The sequence below is a fragment of the Pecten maximus genome, chromosome 2 (genome assembly GCF_902652985.1).
Source record: "Pecten maximus chromosome 2, xPecMax1.1, whole genome shotgun sequence".
Lineage (NCBI taxonomy): Eukaryota > Metazoa > Mollusca > Bivalvia > Pectinida > Pectinidae > Pecten > Pecten maximus.
Window position 1 is genome coordinate 24,755,738 of NC_047016.1, and position 20,929 is coordinate 24,776,666.

The following is a 20,929-nucleotide window of genomic DNA, read 5'->3' on the forward strand; positions in this document are numbered from 1 at the left end:
CTTAATACCTTATTAATAACAACTCATAGAAGAAATCTACGGGAAAGGGCTAGCTGGATGAAAGCCGTTTACATGATCATGTTGATGAATCCTTGAACATGTAGAAAATATAATATAGCTACGTACATGATTGAAAAAATGATTTAGTTGGGTCGTTTTCTTTCCAGTTTAAGTGTTTCCACGGGGATATGTACTAATATTGGAATCCTTGATATTGCTGGCTTTGAGAATCTGAAATCAAACAGTCTGGAGCAAATTTGTGTTAATCTCATCAATGAAAGACTGCAGAATTTCACCAGCAAGAAAATTGTAGACTCTGAGATGTCTATTTACAAGGAGGAAGGAATCAAAATACCGGATATTGATTTTAGGAACAATGACGAAGTGTTGAACATGTTTATGAAGGTAAGTATGTAGCTTACCTACGTAAAGGACACACTTGATTAAAACACCAAACCCGTGATATACTTGAAGACATAATTATTTCAATTCTAGTAGCACATAAATGTAAAAAAAAAAAAAAAATCTTAACAGAACGACGCATTGGTGCGGTAAGCGAAAGCGTAATGAATAGCATTGTGTGAACAGGTCATAAAACACACCTTTATCATAATAAAGTCTCTGTGAAGTTTTCATTGAAGATTGCTTTACAAAGATAATTATTGCAACTATGTTATCATAACAAAAGACATGAAATTCTAAAATATTAAACGTTAATAATGTATAAAGCTGATAGTTTATGAATACAGGAGCAGGTTTACGACATAGGCTAGGCTATGTTGTGTGTTACGAGGTGTCGCTGTTACAATACCATGTAAACAACATCACATGACAGATATGCTGCAATTCATTGTCAGTGCAAACAGATGTAGCTAAATGGGAAAACAATGGAAAAGACACTATTGTTCCTTTAATGGACATTTTAAAGAGTGTAAAAGAGGTTTGTCTTTTCATTGGATGTCTCTTTATAATTCATTTCGGTTTTGTATTGATATTCATCACACTCTTTGTTAGATCATATCGGCGCTGTTTATGTATATCTATGCTGTATATATAACTGTAATATAACATGTATTTCATTTCGGCTTATATATGCGACAGCTCGAACCGTCGAGTATAGTGGCAGTGTTTATGACTCTACATCAATTTCTTCACTACACAGCATCCATTGTTTGATTAGCCACACTTTACTTGTAGAAAACCTTCGGCGTGCTGCCGTTACTTGAAGAGGAGTCAAAGCTTGGACATGGTTCGAATAAAAGATTCATCAAGAACCTCAAAGACAATTACGATACACACGAATGTTTCACGCCATCTTCCCGTGGTTTAGCGGAGTTTGGCATCAAACATTTTGCTGGCAAGGTAAACATTCCTGACACCAAAACTATGGCTTTGTTACTTATACAGCATATCGGTGAATCGTATACTATCATGAATTAGATATTTGTTTAATTAAAGATGAAATATTTCTTCTTAACACATATAGATTTAATTATCAAACAAACCAAAATTATATGCAAATGTAATTTTCACCACAAAACACGTTCGATGCGAAATTTAACCGACAAGTTGCTTCATATTATCAATTTTAGATTTTCTATCCCTGTATATTTCAAATAATGAATTATTGTGCCACTAGTTTGTTGAATTAGAAAGCCACTGTTCTGTTGAATTAGTGTGCTGCTGTTCTGTTGAATAAGTATGTTGCTATTCTGTTGAATGGGTATGCTACTCTTTAGTTGAATTGGTGTTCTGCTGTTCTGTTGAATTAGTGTTCTATTGGTCCGCCTTCATGGTTAAGTTGCTAGTCCATTTTTTGATTGGTATACTAGACCTTTCCCATTTTGAGGTAGACCTAGTGCAGAGCACGGAGATGGAGACCTTTAACGTCCATTACAGCGATCATCTCAAAAATGTTCTGTTAACGCGGTATTGTGTATAGTACCCATACACTTCGGCAGAGCGACACATATATAACACAGGTAACATACTATCGAGAAACCTATCGGCACACGACATTAAGTCACTCGGAAACGTCTCTGTTTCCCAACCGCAAGTGCCGCACTAATGCAGATATATACCACCTTGGATGGCGCCATAAACAGCCAATTTGAATTTGGTCCTTTTTGTCAACATAGCGATTCAAGTATGTAAAAAAATCGACAAAGTTCGTTGATTTCAACGAGAGTTTCGCACCACAGACGGGACATAACATTATATTAGTATTTAAAAGCACTAAATCTGTGTATTTGGTTTGGATAATTAGCTACTCGTTAGTGACATGCCTATAGCCTACCTAGTTTTTGAATTCGTTGTCAGAACTAGCTCAACACTTGTAGGGAAGATGAAATAAAATATAAAATGATTGTTCGGTTTCTCTTCTTAGAGTTAATAAATGTATATACTACCCCTACTATCAAACATGTATAAGTCCCTGTGTTTTGATTTTATTTTTATTTCTAAGATGTGCAATGACATCAACGTTTCCGATTATCAGTTTTGTATATCATGTCCGAAAATACATAATAGAGAAGATTAAGAGAAAGGTTCATATTGATATGCTATAACCACAGGGACTTGATACGAATTCCCAACCCACGGCCCATACACGCATTGTATAATACACATGTAATACATGCGATCAGGAACCGATGGTTTGAGAATCGTACCAAGCACCTGTGTAAATAGCAGAGAGGTCATCAGGTGTATAAACGAAAGAAATTTTTGAGACACCTCTTGTTTTACTGGTCTCGGTGTCCGTCTCCACGCTCCTGGCTAGATCTACCTCAAAATGAGATAATGGATACGATGAGGGGGCATGTCAGCAGAACAGCTTACATATGTTTAAAGCGATTATAATTTAAAATTCATGAGCAGAAAAAGATATAAACGTGATTCTTGTCAAGAGTATGTTACAAAACTAACACTTTCAATTTATAACTTAAATTAAAACTTACTGCAGCAATTTTCGGTTGATATCTAAAAAATGGAAAATCACTCGGATCTTCCGTCACTTCTTCTGATAAAAACGTGTTTTCTATTTGACGACAGTAAATGCCCTCGTTACGTGACTTACCCTATTACCGATTCGGCTTTCTAGTTTACAAGCAACAGTCGAGATGAACAATGTTTCAACCCCGAAAATATGTACAAAAACAGCCAATTTGATGATTTAGGTTCTTGTATCGCTTTAATTGAATAAATGATCGATTAATATGTAACTAAAATATCACATTTTAAAACACGTTGACTCAATTAGGCGCGCAGTTTTTTTTTTTTTTCGATACTGGCGCATTGTGCCTTAATTTAAACATTCCATTAATTAACTACTTGTTTGTCCAAAGTATGCCTCCTACAATGGAAACACGTATTAATTTCACAGGTGTGGTATAGCGGATCGATGTTGATTGAGAAGAATCGAGACCTGTTGAGTCCGGATGTAACCACATGTATGAAGCATAGCAGCAATCCATTCGTGTCGGATCTGTTTACAATCAGGAAAGGACCGACAGGGACAATTTCGGCGTAAATACTCCCTTCTACCTAGATTGTAAATAAAAATCTGTAAGACATGTTCAGTTGAACATTAAGTTCAGAATTCATGATCAAAGATATAATTGTTATGATCACTTTTATTTACCAAGTATCTTAGGTTTGATTCTGGCTCCTAATGAACATCCTGTCAGAAGGCTCTATTAAAACCGTTTATTACTATCATGATCATTTTAAATGCATTGGTGAATCGTGGTAAGTACGACTACTATATGACTACTATATTGCCGAATAATCTGGGTTTTTTTTGTGATCAATTTTGATATTTCAGTTCCGGCCACAACATCAGGAAATCAACGAAACAAAACTCGACTCGCCTTGCAGAGCCCGCAATGCGACAAGGGAAAACACATCTCGTGGACCTGGGAAGATCTCTGAAACAAAGGCGTGTGACACAGACTGGGTTAACCTCTTCAGCACATGTTCAGTGCAACCAATAGTTGCATTTATCATTGATATGTCTTATATATGAATAAATGGGCAATGTAAATATACTATACTGTAATCATTATGGCCGGGTCATTCGTAGCTAGTTTAATATTGAATGCTCTCTCAACACATCTGCAACGATATGTATGGGGTAATTTTCTAAACATAGTTTAACATTATGTGTTGAAAGATAGATACTAATATCGATTATTGAACAGAATATTACCTCAGCAAACACTAGCATTGTGGTTTAAGGGGACAATTGTAGTTCAACACGAAACTGGTATCGCTTCAATATAAATAGGGGTGTCAGAGAATGGTTTATTTGATTGACAATAATGTTCTTTTTAAGTTGCAGACAAATAGAAAGGAGTACTACTCTTGTGTTTAGTCCAAAAGATCAGAAAACTGTGGTATCATACTTCCAGGTAAACACATCTAAATACAACAGAGAATACAGAAATTATAACGAAACCATAATTCTAACTAAAACAACACAGAGTACCGACATAATAACGAAACCATAATTGTAACTAAAAACAATAGAGAGTACCGACATAATAACGAATTCTAACTAAAAACAACAGAGAATACCGACATAATAACGAAACCATAATTCTAACTAAAAACAACACAGAGTACCGACATAATAACGAAACCATAATTTTAACAAAAAACAACAGAGAGTACCGACATAATAACGAAACCATAATTCTAACTAAAAACAACAGAGAGTACCGACATAATAACGAAACCATAATTATAACTAAAAACAACAGAGAGTACCGACATAATAACGAAACCATAATTGTAACTAAAAACAACAGAGAATACCGACATAATAACGAAACCATAATTCTAACTAAAAACAAACCAGAGTACCGACATAATAACGAAACCATAATTATAACTAAAAACAACAGAGAGTACCGACATAATAACGAAACCATAATTCTAACTAAAAACAACAGAGAGTACCGACATAATAACGAAGCAATAATTCTAACTAAAAACAACAGAGAGTACCGACATAATAACGAAACCATAATTCTAACTAAAAACAACAGAGAGTACCGACATAATAACGAAGCAATAATTCTAACTAAAAACAACAGAGAGTACCGACATAATAACGAAACCATAATTCTAACTAAAAAAGAAACAGAGCGTATCGACATAATAACGAAACCGTAATTATAACTAAAAACAACACAGAGTACCGACATAATAACGAAACCATAATTCTAACTAAAAACAACAGAGAGTACCGACATAATAACGAAACCGTAATTATAACACCCAGTCCTTAAACGCAAAATATGAATATACAAATCTAAGTCACATCGACAACATCTGTCATAAATCTAAGTCACATCGACAACATCTGTCATAAATCTAAGTCACATCGACAACATCTGTCATAAATCTTAGTCACATCGACAACATCTGTCATAAATCTAGTTCACATCGACGACATCCGTCATAAATCTAGGTCACATGGACGACATCCGTCATAAATCTAGGTCACATGGACAACATCCGTCATAAATCTAGGTCACATCGACGATATCGTCATACATCTAGGTCACATCGACGACATCGTCATAAATCTAGGTCACATCGACGACATCCGTCATAAATCGAGGTCACATCGACGACATCTGTCATAAATCTAGGTCAGATTCGAATTCACCTTCTCAAAATGAGTAGTAGTTTGGTGTCAACGGACACACTTGTCATGCGAACAATTACTGAACGCTTCGGGAAACAGAATACTGTAGACATTAGAAGATAAGTAGGCTTTAACACGATCACAAACCTATATCAAAAATAAAATCAGAACTGGTATTTCAATAAGTAAAGATGAGTAGTATTCATTGTTTGTCGTATCTCAATCTTAAGATGAATTTAAACTTTGACTTTAGACATTAAATTATCACTAAAACATATATTTTTTTTTCTCGATATCAATACATACCCATAAATACAGAAACACATACCAGATTTATAAGTACATGTTATATATTTCAGACCTCCATGGATGAGCTGTTGTCAAAAATGAGACAAGCAGAACAGTATTACATACGGTATGTGCCCTTTGGTAAAACGTATCTTGTCAATAATTTCAGCTTCGTCAATTTTAGTAATTTATACTTGCATGTGCTACAATGGACAAAGACAACTTTATCGTGAAAATTATTATTTGTGATCTTTTTTATTTATTTATTTATTTTTTGTTAATTTTAATTTTTGACGATATAACTATCAGATACGTTAGCACATGTGATCTTAAATACGCCCATTGTAACATACTTTTTGAAACGCTCCTCATTCAGTAATAAGGCCCGTGCAGCGATTTGAATATATATTGAAAAAAGAGGAAACATACTAGGTATTAAATGAGGTGTCAACCTCAATTGATTTACTCTTTTACCATTGGTTTTATTGAAAATAAACTGGCATTGTGTCCGCAAATGATAAAGGGATGCTTTTATTCTCTAAAGAGCATTCATAATAATAGTACATGAGTATCTATAACGGCCAGCGAAATAATATGACATAATCATTTTTTCTTAAGACTAAAACATTACAGACTGTGTTTTGAGAGTATTTATTAGTCTGTTGAACAAACAAAAAAAGAAACATTTTTATTTATAATGATATCACATATTGGATCTTTATCGTAATGGTGTAGCACGAGTGGGATTATCATTTGTTTGTTTTGATTACAAATTAAGGTTTTAAAAAATGTATGTTACAGATAATTCGAACGTGCGATAAATTAATCACGTGAATTATTGCATTGTATTAAAAAGACTGCAGTATACGAAACTATATCTGCATATGTATATCAGGAAAGTTAAATCTTCTATCAAGTTCTTGTCTGAATAAGCATAAAGTTTCCTAGAGTGAGGGTACCTGATTTCGTACACTTTTCACACATATTTGCATTTTTTTTCTTAAATGCATCTAGAAGACGTTTTTATCTACATCGACCTAAAAGATGTACACAATCTGCGATATTTTTGGTAATGTGACGTCATATGCGCAGGGGATCTTTCCTTTACCATTCTTTACTTCCGTGTTTAGCGGCAGTTGGGAACGTGATTTCGTACACCCTTCAAATGTGTGGTTCTTAGTAAATATGGCAAATATAAGTATATGCAGATTTAATTCAGCATATTTTAATCAGTTCTGCCGATTTTCAAACGACAGAAATGTTTTTTGAAAGAAATATGAACTTTTTAAAAAAAACGTGTCACTTTTTGCATGCCATCGACCCATTCTGTGGGAATATAGCACTTACTATATATATATATTATAAGGATTATCTGGCTGGAATTGTAATAAACAATTTTAAAGCTCCATACAGTTTTTAAGACCAAAATACAATCAATCATGTCAACCTTTTTCGGAATAATGAAGGCTCCCTACGATATCTGCCCTGTCGATGATTGGGCTTGTTACATCAATATACGGTGTTATCAAATTATTGGAGCTCATATTAAAACAATTTTGGTGAAAATGGTAAAGAATGATCTTATTTCAATTACCTCTCAAAATTATCATGGTCAGCTGGCTAGATTATATTTCAAATTATGTTTTTAAGCTACCCTGGTCCCATTCTGCAGACGACAAAATGCAAATTCCAATTTGCGTTTTCAAAACGAGGTTATTCTGAAATTCTATATTTAGCATCACCGAAGAGAGACTATGGCGGTGGTTTGCCGTCGAAATGATTTTAAGCCTCCATCGCAGGCGATCGATTGAAACATTGGAAAAAACAATTTATTGTACGAAATCACGCCCTGTACGAAATCACGTACCCTTACTCTACAGATTTCGAGACAGATCCAATAATAATTATACAACTGTATGTTTAATCTTCTCGGCAGATGTATTAAACCAAACATGTTTCTCCAGCCGAACAACTTCGATGATGAGAAGGTCTCAGAACAGATACTGTATAACGGGATTGCTGAGGTAGCCAAAATCAGGAAGCTGGGTCTTCCAGTTCGGAAACGTTATGACGAATTCACAAAGAGGTATGCTGATGTTTATCGTTATGGTCAATTTAAACATATACGTTTGTATCAATAAAGAAGGGTTCTTAAACGTGCAAATTACTTGAGCGTTTTATAAGATTACATCGTAGTTTTATTGTCATCAGACGAGAAACTTATTTATTTTCAAAGAATATTATGGACAAAGACATTTATGTCAATAGGATTGGACATCAGGCAGTCTATTAAATTCCTATCCAAAACATAACTACATGTTGGTACAAGACAAAGTACAGTTTACATATAACATATTTAGTCACTGGGTAATTGATAAAGATCACATGTGTAGTGTAAGGCAAGTTTGAATGATAACTTACACCGACGCACGTGATATTTGAGAGGGTCTTAATGGTTACTGGGGTTGCCATTCATGCTAATTTATCGAATATAACAACACCACCGTATAAGTTATAAGGCTTGTGTAGTAATATTTTGAAATTTTCTAGATTCCCATAATATAGTGTTAATAAAGTGTGGTCGTGGTGACATTCTTAAATGCCGGTCATGAGATACTTTCAGGCTCACTTTAGGTTCAGCTAACATAGTTCTACAACATATAAAAGCCAGATTCTTTGCAAAGTTTGGAAATATTTTAAATTTAAATGTGGTCTGAAGCCATATATACCAAAGTGCATCCTTTCAAACCAAATAACAATTTGCCATATATAGCACCAAGTGATTGTGCCGAGAGTATAAAGAGGTATCCAGATCACAAACTTGACAACTACATTTGTGAGCAAAAAGTATTTATCTGTTTTCCCTTGTAATGTTACAAATCAGTCAGAATGTTACATGTATTGCTTCTAGATACAGACCACTCTTCCCGGAATGTCTGACATCACGGTCGCAGATAGAAAGGACTGATCTGCTCCTCAAGAAAATATTACCGGCTCAAATGATGCCAGGAGTCAGATTTGGCAAAAACAGGGTATGTTTAAGGGAACAACCAACCAATTGAAAAAATAGATTTTTGAAACATCCCCTGTGTATAGAAAGTTGAGCCACGGATAAAACGTCTGGCAGCCACTGATTGGCCAGTATGTTATGAAGTAACAAAATAGATATGTGGCATGATGTGTAACTGTCCATAAGAAATGTTGACATAAATTTCGTAAGTCTGATTGAATTTTTCCCCAAAAGTTCAGGTCATAATATCTAACAGGTAAACATTTCAGATTTTTGAGTATTTTTACTGCGAAATTCACCCATTTTCAAAATGGCTACTCTGGAAAAATTTTGAGCTGAAGGACCCAACTTTTGTTTTTGATTACGTGTTATATGAGACCCTAAACTTTTGTTATAAACCATAATTGCCATATTGAATTCAAGAATTTTAATGACATACTCCAAAACGAAAACGTTAACACTAAAGTCTATGGAAAAACAATTGGTTGGTTGGTCCATATTTATGTCAAAGGGGACTATGATATCAACTATACCATGGATCGTTCGTCGTTTTTTTTTTTTTAAATCAAAGACTTTGGTAGATACAATAAAAACGCATACTTACGAGCAAAGAAAAGGTAGAAATGTACAGTCCTCATAGTCCTCAATTCTTCCTATGTTGTATGATTGTTAATATTGACAGGTATAAAGTAAAATTCTGAAATTGGGAACCACTCATATGATAAGATATATCTTATCAGGTATAACATGTAAAACAAATATAATATTAACAATCGCACAAAATCAAAATTATAATTGCCACGATTGATGTAGAAAATAGTATTTGCAATCATAATGCCTGTGAAATAAAGATGAAGTTAAGAAAATATCATAACGGCAGTCCTTCCTTTGAATATATTTAGGTAGCTATAGGCATATTCACACAATGAATTCAATCAAATGAAATGCGCGAAACGATCGATACATATATGACTGTTAAAATAATAACCCAAAAATTATTAGTGTAAGAGTAAAATAACATGATTGTTTGTTTTCATAGCTTTTCATGAAGGAGGATGTCAGCATATGGCTAGAGCAATGTCGGAGTGCCAAGGAAAGGAGAGCCGCAAATACCATCGCACGGCATTGGCGGGGATTCATTCGAGAACAGAGGCGCAAACAAGACGAAACTGTGTCACATCTAGCCACAAATTTGAGACTGGTATTTTTTTTTTTTTCATTTGTATATTCATCTAATGTGTTTTGTAATAGGTACATTGAATTGAGACGCTATAATTTATTAACTTAGATATCAATTTGTTTGTTACCACTATCATCGCCTTGGTTCTCGGTTTGAGAACACTGATTTGACTTAGATTCAGATGATTTAGAGTGTTTTATGGATATAGCAGGTTACACTATCCTTCAGAACACCTCCGTTGGTTTCCCTAATACTTTTTCAATCGTGCCCGTGTAAATTTATATCTTATTTGCACTATGCCCTTATTGAGGGTATTTCAAATCAGAATTATGATCACGTTTAAATGTCGGATTTTCCCCCCTGTTTTACAAAAGCGTGGGTAATTAACATCTTATGTTATAGACCTAATATAGATATAAACTGTAAATAAAAAAAATCATACATACTACACAGTGGTGTTCGAGTAGTACAACAGTAACCTTTTGCGTTTCACCCAGGCGGCCGATGTTTGATTTCCTGATCGGACGTGGGAAAGTATGGGGTCTCCTGCCCGAAAACGTGGGTTTCCCGCGAGTACTCCATTTTCCGCCCACAGTTAGACCCCTCTTGCGCTTCCATCTTGACCAGCAAACGTGATTTATATAAGTTGATAAAATTTGCTCGCAATTGTTGTAAAGTTTACATTTACACCAATGCTATGCACTGTATTAATGCTATAGACTCAACGCAGCAACAATCGGTGCTGAATATATAATCAATACTTCTGATATTGTTTTTTGACAGTCTGACAATAACGATCCAGTATCTAGAATGAGACATTCAACAGGAAATGATTTGGGACACTCATTTACACCTGGTTTATTTCTCGGGGATTCTTTTGGAGATGCTTTTGGACAGTCCTTCATACCTGGTTTTGGTACCGGGAAACAGGGAGGGTTTGATAGGGGATCGGCATTTGCCAATTCGTATAACAGAAGAGATTCATGGTCGAATGCATCCTCGGATGATGACACCACGTACTCTCCGATTGATGCCGCGAAAATCCAAAGTTCCGTAAAACCTCAAAATGACCATTGTAAACAGAAGAAACAAAGAGCTCCAGTGCCTCCAGATGTTAGAAATGTCCCGAATAGAAAAGATAACCCGGAGCAGGAACGGACCGAGGAAACAACGACGACGCCAGACAAAGAGTTTGTATCAATGCTAAATGTACTTTTATCTTTATGTTACTAATACTCAAAGGGACATATTAGCCAACATTGTTTACCTTTTATCGTGTCACAAAAGCTTTCCTTCAATTATAATTCGATTTTCCGGAAAAAAAAGATAATGATGCCGATACATTGATAAAAACGATGTTATCCGTACTACATGATACAACCAACAATCAATGAGTTGACTTTGTTTACAAAATGAGTCGCACATGTGTACCAAACTATTGAAGCCGAAGCACCAATACGTGTTTATCATAAGGTAACAGAAGTTCCTTGTAACACTCCAATCATCAGTGTAAAAACGGATTGATTTTACATTCATGCATACTCGTATCGTAATTTGGGCACAGGTCAAAACTTCAAAATCCCATAGAACCTTTGTTTAACTTACCGCTGTGTCTCATCAGATATACAACCATCGTACGTGTGAGAACGCGGTGGCTGTGTATCGCCGATCTTCAGCCATCGTACGTGTGAGAACGCATTGGCTGTGTTTCCTCCGATCTACAAGCATCGTACGTGTGAGAACTCGGTTTCTGTGTTCCCTCAGACCTAGTACGCGTGTGAACGCGATGGCTGTGTATCGCCGATCTACAGCCATCGTATGTGTATGATCTCGGTGGCCGTGTCTCTTCAGATCTACAAGCATAGTACGTGTGAGAACGCATTGGCTGTGTTTCCTCCGATCTACAGCCATCGTACGTGTATGATCTCGGTGGCCGTGTCTCTTCAGATCTACAAGTATCGTACGTGTGAGAACGCATTGACTGTGTTTCCTCCGATCTACAAGCATCGTACGTGTGAGAACTCGGTTTCTGTGTTCCCTCAGACCTACAGCCATAGTACGTGTGTGAACGCGATTGCTGTGTATCGTCGATCTACAGCCATCGTACGTGTATGATCTCGGTGGCCGTGTCTCTTCAGATCTACAAGCATCGTACGTGTGAGAACTCGGTTTCTGTGTTTCCTCAGACCTACAGCCATCATACGTGTATGATCTCGGTGGCCGTGTCTCTTCAGATCTACAAGCATCGTACGTGTGAGAACTCGGTTTCTGTGTTTCCTCAGACCTACAGCCATAGTACGTGTTTGAACGCGGTGGCTGTGTCTCCTCAGATCTAAAACAATCGTACGTGCGTGAACTCGGTGATTGTGTGTAGTCGTGGTAATGGACTCGTTTCATTATTTCAGGAGTATATTAAACATACATCCTGTGGATATTGGCACCACGTTGTCTTAGCATCGATTGCTTAAAGTTTCATAAGAAGTATGTCCTTTTTTGGACCACCTATCGAAGTCCTATCGAACAATATGCTTCTAACATATTTGACATTTTAGTGTGCGTTCCATAAATTCCTTCTCTTCCTTCTATCCCGATGACTTCTATCATATTTCATGCAGATATTTGTTCATTAAACTGTTCAAGCAATTCAGTAGGGTACATTTGGAGGGCTTCATCACTTAGTTTGTGGTCGTTTGGGGACCATTCAATAATCAATCAAATGGGTAAGTTTGGGGGAAATCGGGCTCTGAAAGTCCATGTATAATTCAAACAAGTTGACATTAAATAGTTGCTGACTTCCTCATTTTGATTATGTCAAAAATATTAAATTTCAAATTAAGGTTCTATTAATTAACTATATACGTGTTAGGAGAAATAAAACGTATCTTGTTGCAAAAATATAAGAGCATTGGAATGCACTCATGGCTGCCATCAGCATATTTGTAACGTTGTCCGAATATAGAATACCATTGAATCTTTGCACGACCTTTTGATGTTACCGAATACATCAAAGTTCATCACAAACCAGGCCATCAGTGAAATTGATACGGTACCCACTTTCTTATCTTTTTGTTTTTATATATCTTATTCATCCTTTTCATACATAGTAGATGGTAGTACATTTGTAGAATACAAATACATCAATTGTACAGCAATATAAGGTATTTTTTAGTAAAGAACACAAAACGGGGTCAAATGGTACAGTATGCATGTATTCCAAGAAATAGTACATTATGTTGAAAAGTTAAAATACATACAGTATTGAGAAGTTATGAAACAGTGGACAATTGTTGGTTTAAACTCCAATTGTATTACAATGAAAATATATGTATTGACTATGATGTAAACAACATTAAATGGTTTTAAATAAAGTCAAATGGGCCCACCAAGAACAAACTCGTTAATAAAGAGATATCAAGAACACAGGAACATTTATACCAAAAAGGGGTATCCGCGGACTTTATTCTGACAAATTATCTGTCTCTTAAGTTACAGCATTATAGAGCATTTTTTGAAAAATGGATTGTGTCTATCACAACCAGGACATCGTCATGTTTTAATTTTAGGATATCATGCGGGTATGGGTTGCGTTTGGATCATTTTAGTTCTTCTGTTTTTTTTATTCTTTTTTGTTTTTTTTTTCGGTTTTTTACGTCGATACTTAATTCAAAATTAATTAATCGATGATGAGCGTATGTAACATTATCCAATACTTAATATGTTTGTCTTGCAGTCCGTATGTTTTATATGCCTTAATTTATTCATCATTGAAGCAATATTTTTAATCATTTCAAAAACTCTAGGTTCTGGGATATATTCAACATTATTTCACGGGAATCGAAGAGAGGAGACATTCACATGGGTAAAGGAATGATGGTTGTAAAACTTGTTACCTATGCAGTACTTGGCCTGCTGCTCCTTTTCTGCTCTGTATTACAGAAGATCAGTCTCGCTACACTAGTATCGAACACATCTGTAAGTAAATTATCGTTGATTCAATAGATTAACTTTCTGAACACATTGACGTGTAATGTTATTTAAAAAAAAACTACCATGTTATCTAACTATGTCTATTATATCACCATGTCTATTATATCACCAGATACCATGTTAATTTACTATGTCTATTATTTCACCAGATACCAAGTAGTTTTACTATATCAATTGTTTCACCAGATACCTTGTAATTTTACTATGTCTATTATTTCACCAGATACCATGTAGTTTTACTATGTCTATTATTTCACCAGATACCATGTTAATTTACTATGTCTATTATTTCACCAGATACCAAGTAGTTTTACTATATCAATTGTTTCACCAGATACCTTGTAATTTTACTATGTCTATTATTTCACCAGATACCATGTAGTTTTACTATGTCTATTATTTCACCAGATACCATGTTAATTTACTATGTCTATTGTTTCACCAGATACAATGTTATTAAACTACGTGTATAACAAGAAATAAAACATATACAGCAAATTGTAGATAATAAAATAAGGTGTGTGTGCGCGTTGTTTTCACATGGTAAAACCTTATGAGAGTTACTTCTCTTATTACGTATATATATACAGAATGAGTTGCTTTTCAATTCTTCCAATAATTAGGATTAGGTAACCAATGACAAGTATCTTTTAATCTGAATATCGCTGACTCAATGAAGCCCCTTTAAAAATTGAGATATTGTTCGCTTCCTTCATTTGCCTTTTCCTTTCCTTTTTAACATGACCAATTAAACAAAAGATAGTATTGTGTATACTTACATGGATCTGGCTAGGGACAAAGGTATCATTGTATCATTACCCCCCCCCCCCCCCCCCCCCCCCAAACACACACACACACACCCAACCACCCACCCACACACACACACACACACACACACACACACACACACACACACACACACACACACACACACACACATTTTGAACGAACAAACTTATAAGAACCTTTGTTATTTCTATATAAAACTGGCAACTTTCTATATAAAACTGGCAACACATCTCAGCTCAAGATGCCCGGTATCTAATATACTAACTTTTATAAAAGAAAAAAGTCTTAGCCTCAAGACAAATCCTTAAACATTCACGAGTTTGAGTTTCCATTGATAGAACATATAGCGAATATACAGCAGCAAGCCCGCGGGAGTGGCAAAATGACAACTGACCACTTGTTATTTTTTCAATTGTCCAATATTACAACATGCCTGTCTGCAGGAATATAAACAACGCACAGTGTTGTTGTTGTTATTGTTGTTGTCGTCGTCGTCGAAGAAGAAGAAGATGATGATGATGATGATGATGATGATGATTAAGATGATGATGATGATGATGATGATGAATTATAACTCCAGGACTTCCATTACCCACTGTTGCTGGTAGTGATGTGTATCCCGTATGTCCTGGTATTCCTATCCAGCCTCTGGAGGTCACTTTTTGGAAATGTTCACTTTCCGTCGAAGAAAAACCTCATTATTGTAAGTTGTTATACCAAAATTCATAAAAAAATGAAATATGTTAATTTCCAAATCCGCACCGTCGGCAAGAACGATTGAAAGTCAATTCAATTATTTAAGAAAGAAAATTATATCTATTAGTATACTAATATTTTGAGAGGAGATGAAACTCTAAATGTATGTTTGTACGCTAAATCCATCTAGTGCTGATCATGATTGCAGGTGTTGATAATTGAAGGATTACACTCGTTAGGATTGTCTTTGTTGGCGTTCCGAGTCCTCCCGGAAATTGATGTGGTCAGGGGAACGCTACTTCTTAGCTGTACATGTATAGTGCCAAGCATCTTAAAGCCCATGTGTTCGTCAACGAGAAATACAAAAAATCGCTGTACTTCAACTGCTGCTAAAATCTGCATGTTTATATTAGATTTATGTGCAGCTCTCATTCAAATATCTGCCATACCTGTGGTTGTTTTGACTGAATACTATATCAACAACAAAAGCTTTGATGGAAATGAAGGAAAGGTTGCTGAACTTATTTTTGCTCTTTTCCTCTGTTCTTTCTCCTATTGGGAAAACTTTGTCGATGACAGATTGTGTGGAGGTTTAAAAGAAACGAATAAATTTCATATTCTGATACTTGGATTGAAATTTGACCTACAGGAGTGTCGCCCTGTACTTTACACAGTGGCTGCTGCCGTGAAGATCCTCATCACAAGCTTACTTGCGTTTTATCTTGATGAGGAAAAGAAAGATTTTAACTTTAGAGTGTTATCTAATTTTTTCGACTTATTGGGAACAGAACCAAAGCTCCTATTAGCAATTCCGGCTGTCGTAAGTCTCGCCTTATCATCATTTATAGGACGCTTCGTGGCACATACAGCGTGTAAGCTTCAGATGCAGATAGTCTCGTACTCTATCCCATTACTTCTCTCGACGCCTATTGCAGTATGCATACTGTATAATGATTGTCAGACACATTTCCTGCTTGACATATCCCTAGAAGACCGTACCTGTGATGCTGATCTTTTGGACACCTGGTGGCATTTACCTGTAGCCGCCGCCTGGCTCCTTTCTATATATTGGGTTGCACGGTATATATGGTTCCCTTCACAGCCACGACTTGCCAAATTTGATGAGTAAGTAGGATTTTATTAAGTTTGTTATGTAATTTATATCATTAAAGCTATTACGTAATGCACAAATATATCGTTTTTATCAGATGTAATATCAAATAGTTTATGTATTATGATTAATTCCGCTGGTCTTTTTTTGTTTCGTTTTTGTTTTGTGTTTGTTTGTTTGTTTGGTTTTGTTTTGTTTTTTGTTTGCTTTTTTTCACTGATTTACATTACATAATATGTTTATATAGTAACATACGCAAAATATGCTGCACTTAAAGGAGACGCAATATGACATCAATTCTTATGAAGATAGAAAAGAAATAATCACAAACAAGGAAACAGAAAACCAAGATAATTTTATTAGTTGAATTATCACTTGCCATATCTATAAATAGTAAATATCCATAATTTATAATATCCAATTATAATCTACATATATTCATTGGAATAGTAAGTCTAATGTGTTGGTCCTGTAACACAAATATATACTATATTTACTATAAATGCATTTTCCCAATATCAAGATAAAATATGTAATGCTCATACACTTCCTGTTTATAGCTTTGTATCACTTAATGTACAGTTTTGTTTTGGATATGTCATTTTCAAGGCACATCAATTTTTATTCATTTTTGCATTTTTATTTATTTATCAATTTGTACATGTATAAACGTTTTCCATTAAAGTTTATTTGTTAATCCCTTGTATTGTGGAATCCTGATGGAGCAAGATTTGATAATGAACCGTCGTCGTCACACACGAAAAATCATCAAGGTCAACAAGGAAGGGCATATATACTACAGGTAACCTACCAGTATATAGATTACTTATGTTCCAACACCATTATCTCCCATACGAAGCCATGCTTTATTTGTATCATGATTTAATAGTATATATAATTTCTGGTATGTTCTTATGCTATCCTTTTAATTCCATTGCATTTTCAATTCTGTATCAGATGCTTATTTGTTTAAATCCGATCACGTGTTATTCCAATTTATCGAATTGCATTCTGCAACATGTTTTATAAAATATGCTGTATTGACGAGGTTGTGGTATGTTGAGGAATACGATACAGTTTAAATGGCAAGGGATTGTACCTTTAGCATTTCCCGCTCTGGTTTTGATTCCGATTTCTTTGTCTCTGATACAATACAATATTCTAATTAGTGTGTATATGAATCCTATACTATTTGCATCTTATATGCCATCAGAAATAGCATATAAAATTATCAGGAAAGGATAGTTTTAACTGCATAATGTATTCATAAAAAAATAGGATGATGCTGGAAAATGTGAGAATCTCTAAATCCGAGGATCAAAGCATACCGCCTATGGTTTACGCATGCGGGACAATGTGGCATGAAACACGACAGGAAATGGTTCAGTTTCTGAAGTCGTTATTAAGGTACTAATATCACTCGTCTATAGCAAAAACTTTCAAGGAACCGCACTTTATATAGTATGTATGTTATGTTTATATAACGCGAGTTATTCTTTCGTCTTTATTAACACTTATGTCTGTTAACAATAAAGATAAATCAATAAACAATAAATAAATAAGGATGTATTGGGTGTTTGCATGGATACTTGCACGATCCTAATTTTAAAAATAACTTATTACGGTGACATTTATTGCAGAATGGATAAGGATCAGTTTCTACGGAAAAAAGCCGTGAACACATTTGGTGTTGATCCAGCAGACGTACATTACTATGAGTATGAACGTGAGTAAATAAGTGTATGTCGTTTAAACTAAGAAATATCAAAGTTCAGATGGACATTGAAAATGACCACCGTAAGTTATATTTAGTGATAATAATAGAAAACTTTCAACAATTACAAAACATTAAGCCGGCCCTGAATATTATTTTCACCAGTATGATACGTGATACAGTTATCTATCATATATATTTATTTCATTTCGACCTCATGGGGTTGTGAAAACCGCTCTCTAGAATATTTGTTATAACGGTTACACAACGAGTTGTTGTTGAATGTGATATTTCTTGAACTCCCGTTAGTTCTTTTTTATAAACACGAGATTGAGAGAGTGTTTTTGTAACTATAGAAAAATAATTAACGAGAGTGAAAGAAATACTGTATACAAAACCATGAGTTTGTTTGACCTGTTTCTACCACAATAAAAAAGCTATTCTGAGGATGAATTGAACTTTTTTGCATCAATGTGGGTTCTTTTCATAATATTAGGTGTGGCGTAAGGATATCACATAAATTGAAATGCCGCTTTTTAATATGTAAAATTAACAATATCGGAAAGGTATGGAAATGAAACAATTGATTACAAATCATAACAAATAATAGGTAAGTTTATTCTTTTCAAAGCAATAAACTTATAGACGTCTTTATCTATTCGTAAAGAAAACAACAACAACAACAAAACTGCGAACGACTTCTTGTGCGTTATAATTTACAAAACATCATGAAGTGGCCTTCAAGTGTTGAAAATTGAATGTTATTTAACAGCTGTAATGATTATTGTATGCCCTGGCAGTTGAATGCCCACCACATAGTTTGGTAGAAACCGGTTTAATTTGTCTTGCTATTAAATTATTCAAGTGAATTTTTGTTTTGATGTATTAATATGACAGGATACAAAACCTATACAAGGATCGTGTTTTGTTGATGCGATTTATCAGATATATGAAATGTATATAAGATATTTGATATCGCAGACCACTGAATATATGTCGTATTCTTACTTTCCTGAAAACAGCACACATTTTCTTTGATGATGCGTTCGAAACAAATGCTGATAATGAGAGAGTCCCCAACTCCTTTGTTAATCTTTTCGTCGAGCTGATGGAAGAAGCTGCCAGGTATACATTCCTCATTTCTTGACTGAGATAAACGAATAAGACTTTCATTAGGATTCAATATTATAATCGATGTATAATTGATCAACATGTAAACGTGCTTGTTGCGAACTGTAATGCTTTTAAAGACAACTAATAGAAGATCCTCTTTAGATGATAAGTATTGCCATTTTCGGTATTTTGTCGAGAGGCAAATCATTTCGGATGATTTCAGGTAAATGTGTTCTGAAATCTTCAGGACGTTCACATAATGACAAACCAATAGTTATGTATCCTAATACTAGTGAATGTCGTCATCATTACTTTAAGCATATGGACAGTGTACACATGTACATTGTACTATACTATAAGGTACTCTTAGTAGCGTTGTAATTGTACAATTATAATTATACAACGTATTGCCACCGTGATAAATGAACTCATTTTTTACACTTGTGTATTCTCCAGCTCGGTTCACGAAAAAGTAATGACATTAAAACCTCCTATGAAGATTACGACACCTTATGGTGGTCAGCTGGTGTACCTCATGCCGGGAGAAAACCTCATGTTTGTTCATCTAAAGGATCAAAATAAAATTCGTCATAGGAAACGCTGGTCACAGGTAAATATGTTTGGTTGAAACAATATTTATGGTAGAGTTATGTTAAATACATGCGTAGGAGATGAACAACTACGTGTTTTAATGAACTATAGATTCTGATTTCAATACAAAAAATGTTAATAGTACTATCGATTTATAAAAATCTTGGCATTTTTCGATGACAGTCGACGATCATTGAAGTACATTTACCTACACCTATAGGTTTATCGTACCTAAAATAAGCTTGCTTTATTTAACACTTATCCAAAATCAACATATACATTGTTTTCATTTTGCATTATGAAATACATAATGTAACTACTAAAACAAAGGGCAATCAGTAAACACCTAAACAAATGTTCCCATGGTATTTCCTGTGTAGCAGACATTTTATGACAGTAATTTCGCAGAAAATGATGCGCTGTCATGCTGTGAAAAATTACTGATACCTTTTTACTGAATTGATTATAGGTGTATCAGGACATTTTGACATATTTTTGGAGCTGATGTATTTGTAAAATGCTTCATTAAGGTGATGTACATGTACTACCTGCTTGGCTACCGAATTCTCAAAGAATGCCAGGAAGTTGTTCTTGCAGCAATTAGAGACGATACTTTCAATGACCTGGTCAGTTGGCGACAGTTCGAGAGACAAAGAACAGGGAAAGTGGAAAAAAGTCAAATATTTAATTTCCTCGACGATGAAGTACTATACCGGGTAAGTATTTTGTTCCGAGCGAATGACTTGTTTTGCATGGTAAAGTGTGCGTTCGTCCAAACGGGATGTAGCTTTATGCGG

General features: G+C 34.9%; 1 protein-coding gene across 1 annotated transcript in view; it reads left to right on the forward strand.

Annotated features, from left to right (window-relative positions):
* The window catches only part of LOC117321593, a 43,613-nt gene that overhangs the window by 12,674 nt on the left and 10,010 nt on the right, over positions 1–20,929 (forward strand). The window contains exons 10-28 of the mRNA XM_033876063.1: positions 168–405; positions 1,198–1,362; positions 3,383–3,525; positions 3,824–3,937; positions 4,334–4,409; positions 6,013–6,068; positions 7,878–8,027; positions 8,853–8,973; positions 9,991–10,152; positions 10,915–11,321; positions 13,932–14,103; positions 15,488–15,610; positions 15,812–16,728; positions 17,400–17,516; positions 17,993–18,121; positions 18,355–18,440; positions 19,451–19,553; positions 19,998–20,151; positions 20,663–20,848. Of these exons, the coding sequence (XP_033731954.1) occupies positions 168–405; positions 1,198–1,362; positions 3,383–3,525; positions 3,824–3,937; positions 4,334–4,409; positions 6,013–6,068; positions 7,878–8,027; positions 8,853–8,973; positions 9,991–10,152; positions 10,915–11,321; positions 13,932–14,103; positions 15,488–15,610; positions 15,812–16,728; positions 17,400–17,516; positions 17,993–18,121; positions 18,355–18,440; positions 19,451–19,553; positions 19,998–20,151; positions 20,663–20,848 (3,619 nt within the window). The remainder of the gene's footprint in view (positions 1–167; positions 406–1,197; positions 1,363–3,382; positions 3,526–3,823; positions 3,938–4,333; positions 4,410–6,012; positions 6,069–7,877; positions 8,028–8,852; positions 8,974–9,990; positions 10,153–10,914; positions 11,322–13,931; positions 14,104–15,487; positions 15,611–15,811; positions 16,729–17,399; positions 17,517–17,992; positions 18,122–18,354; positions 18,441–19,450; positions 19,554–19,997; positions 20,152–20,662; positions 20,849–20,929) is intronic.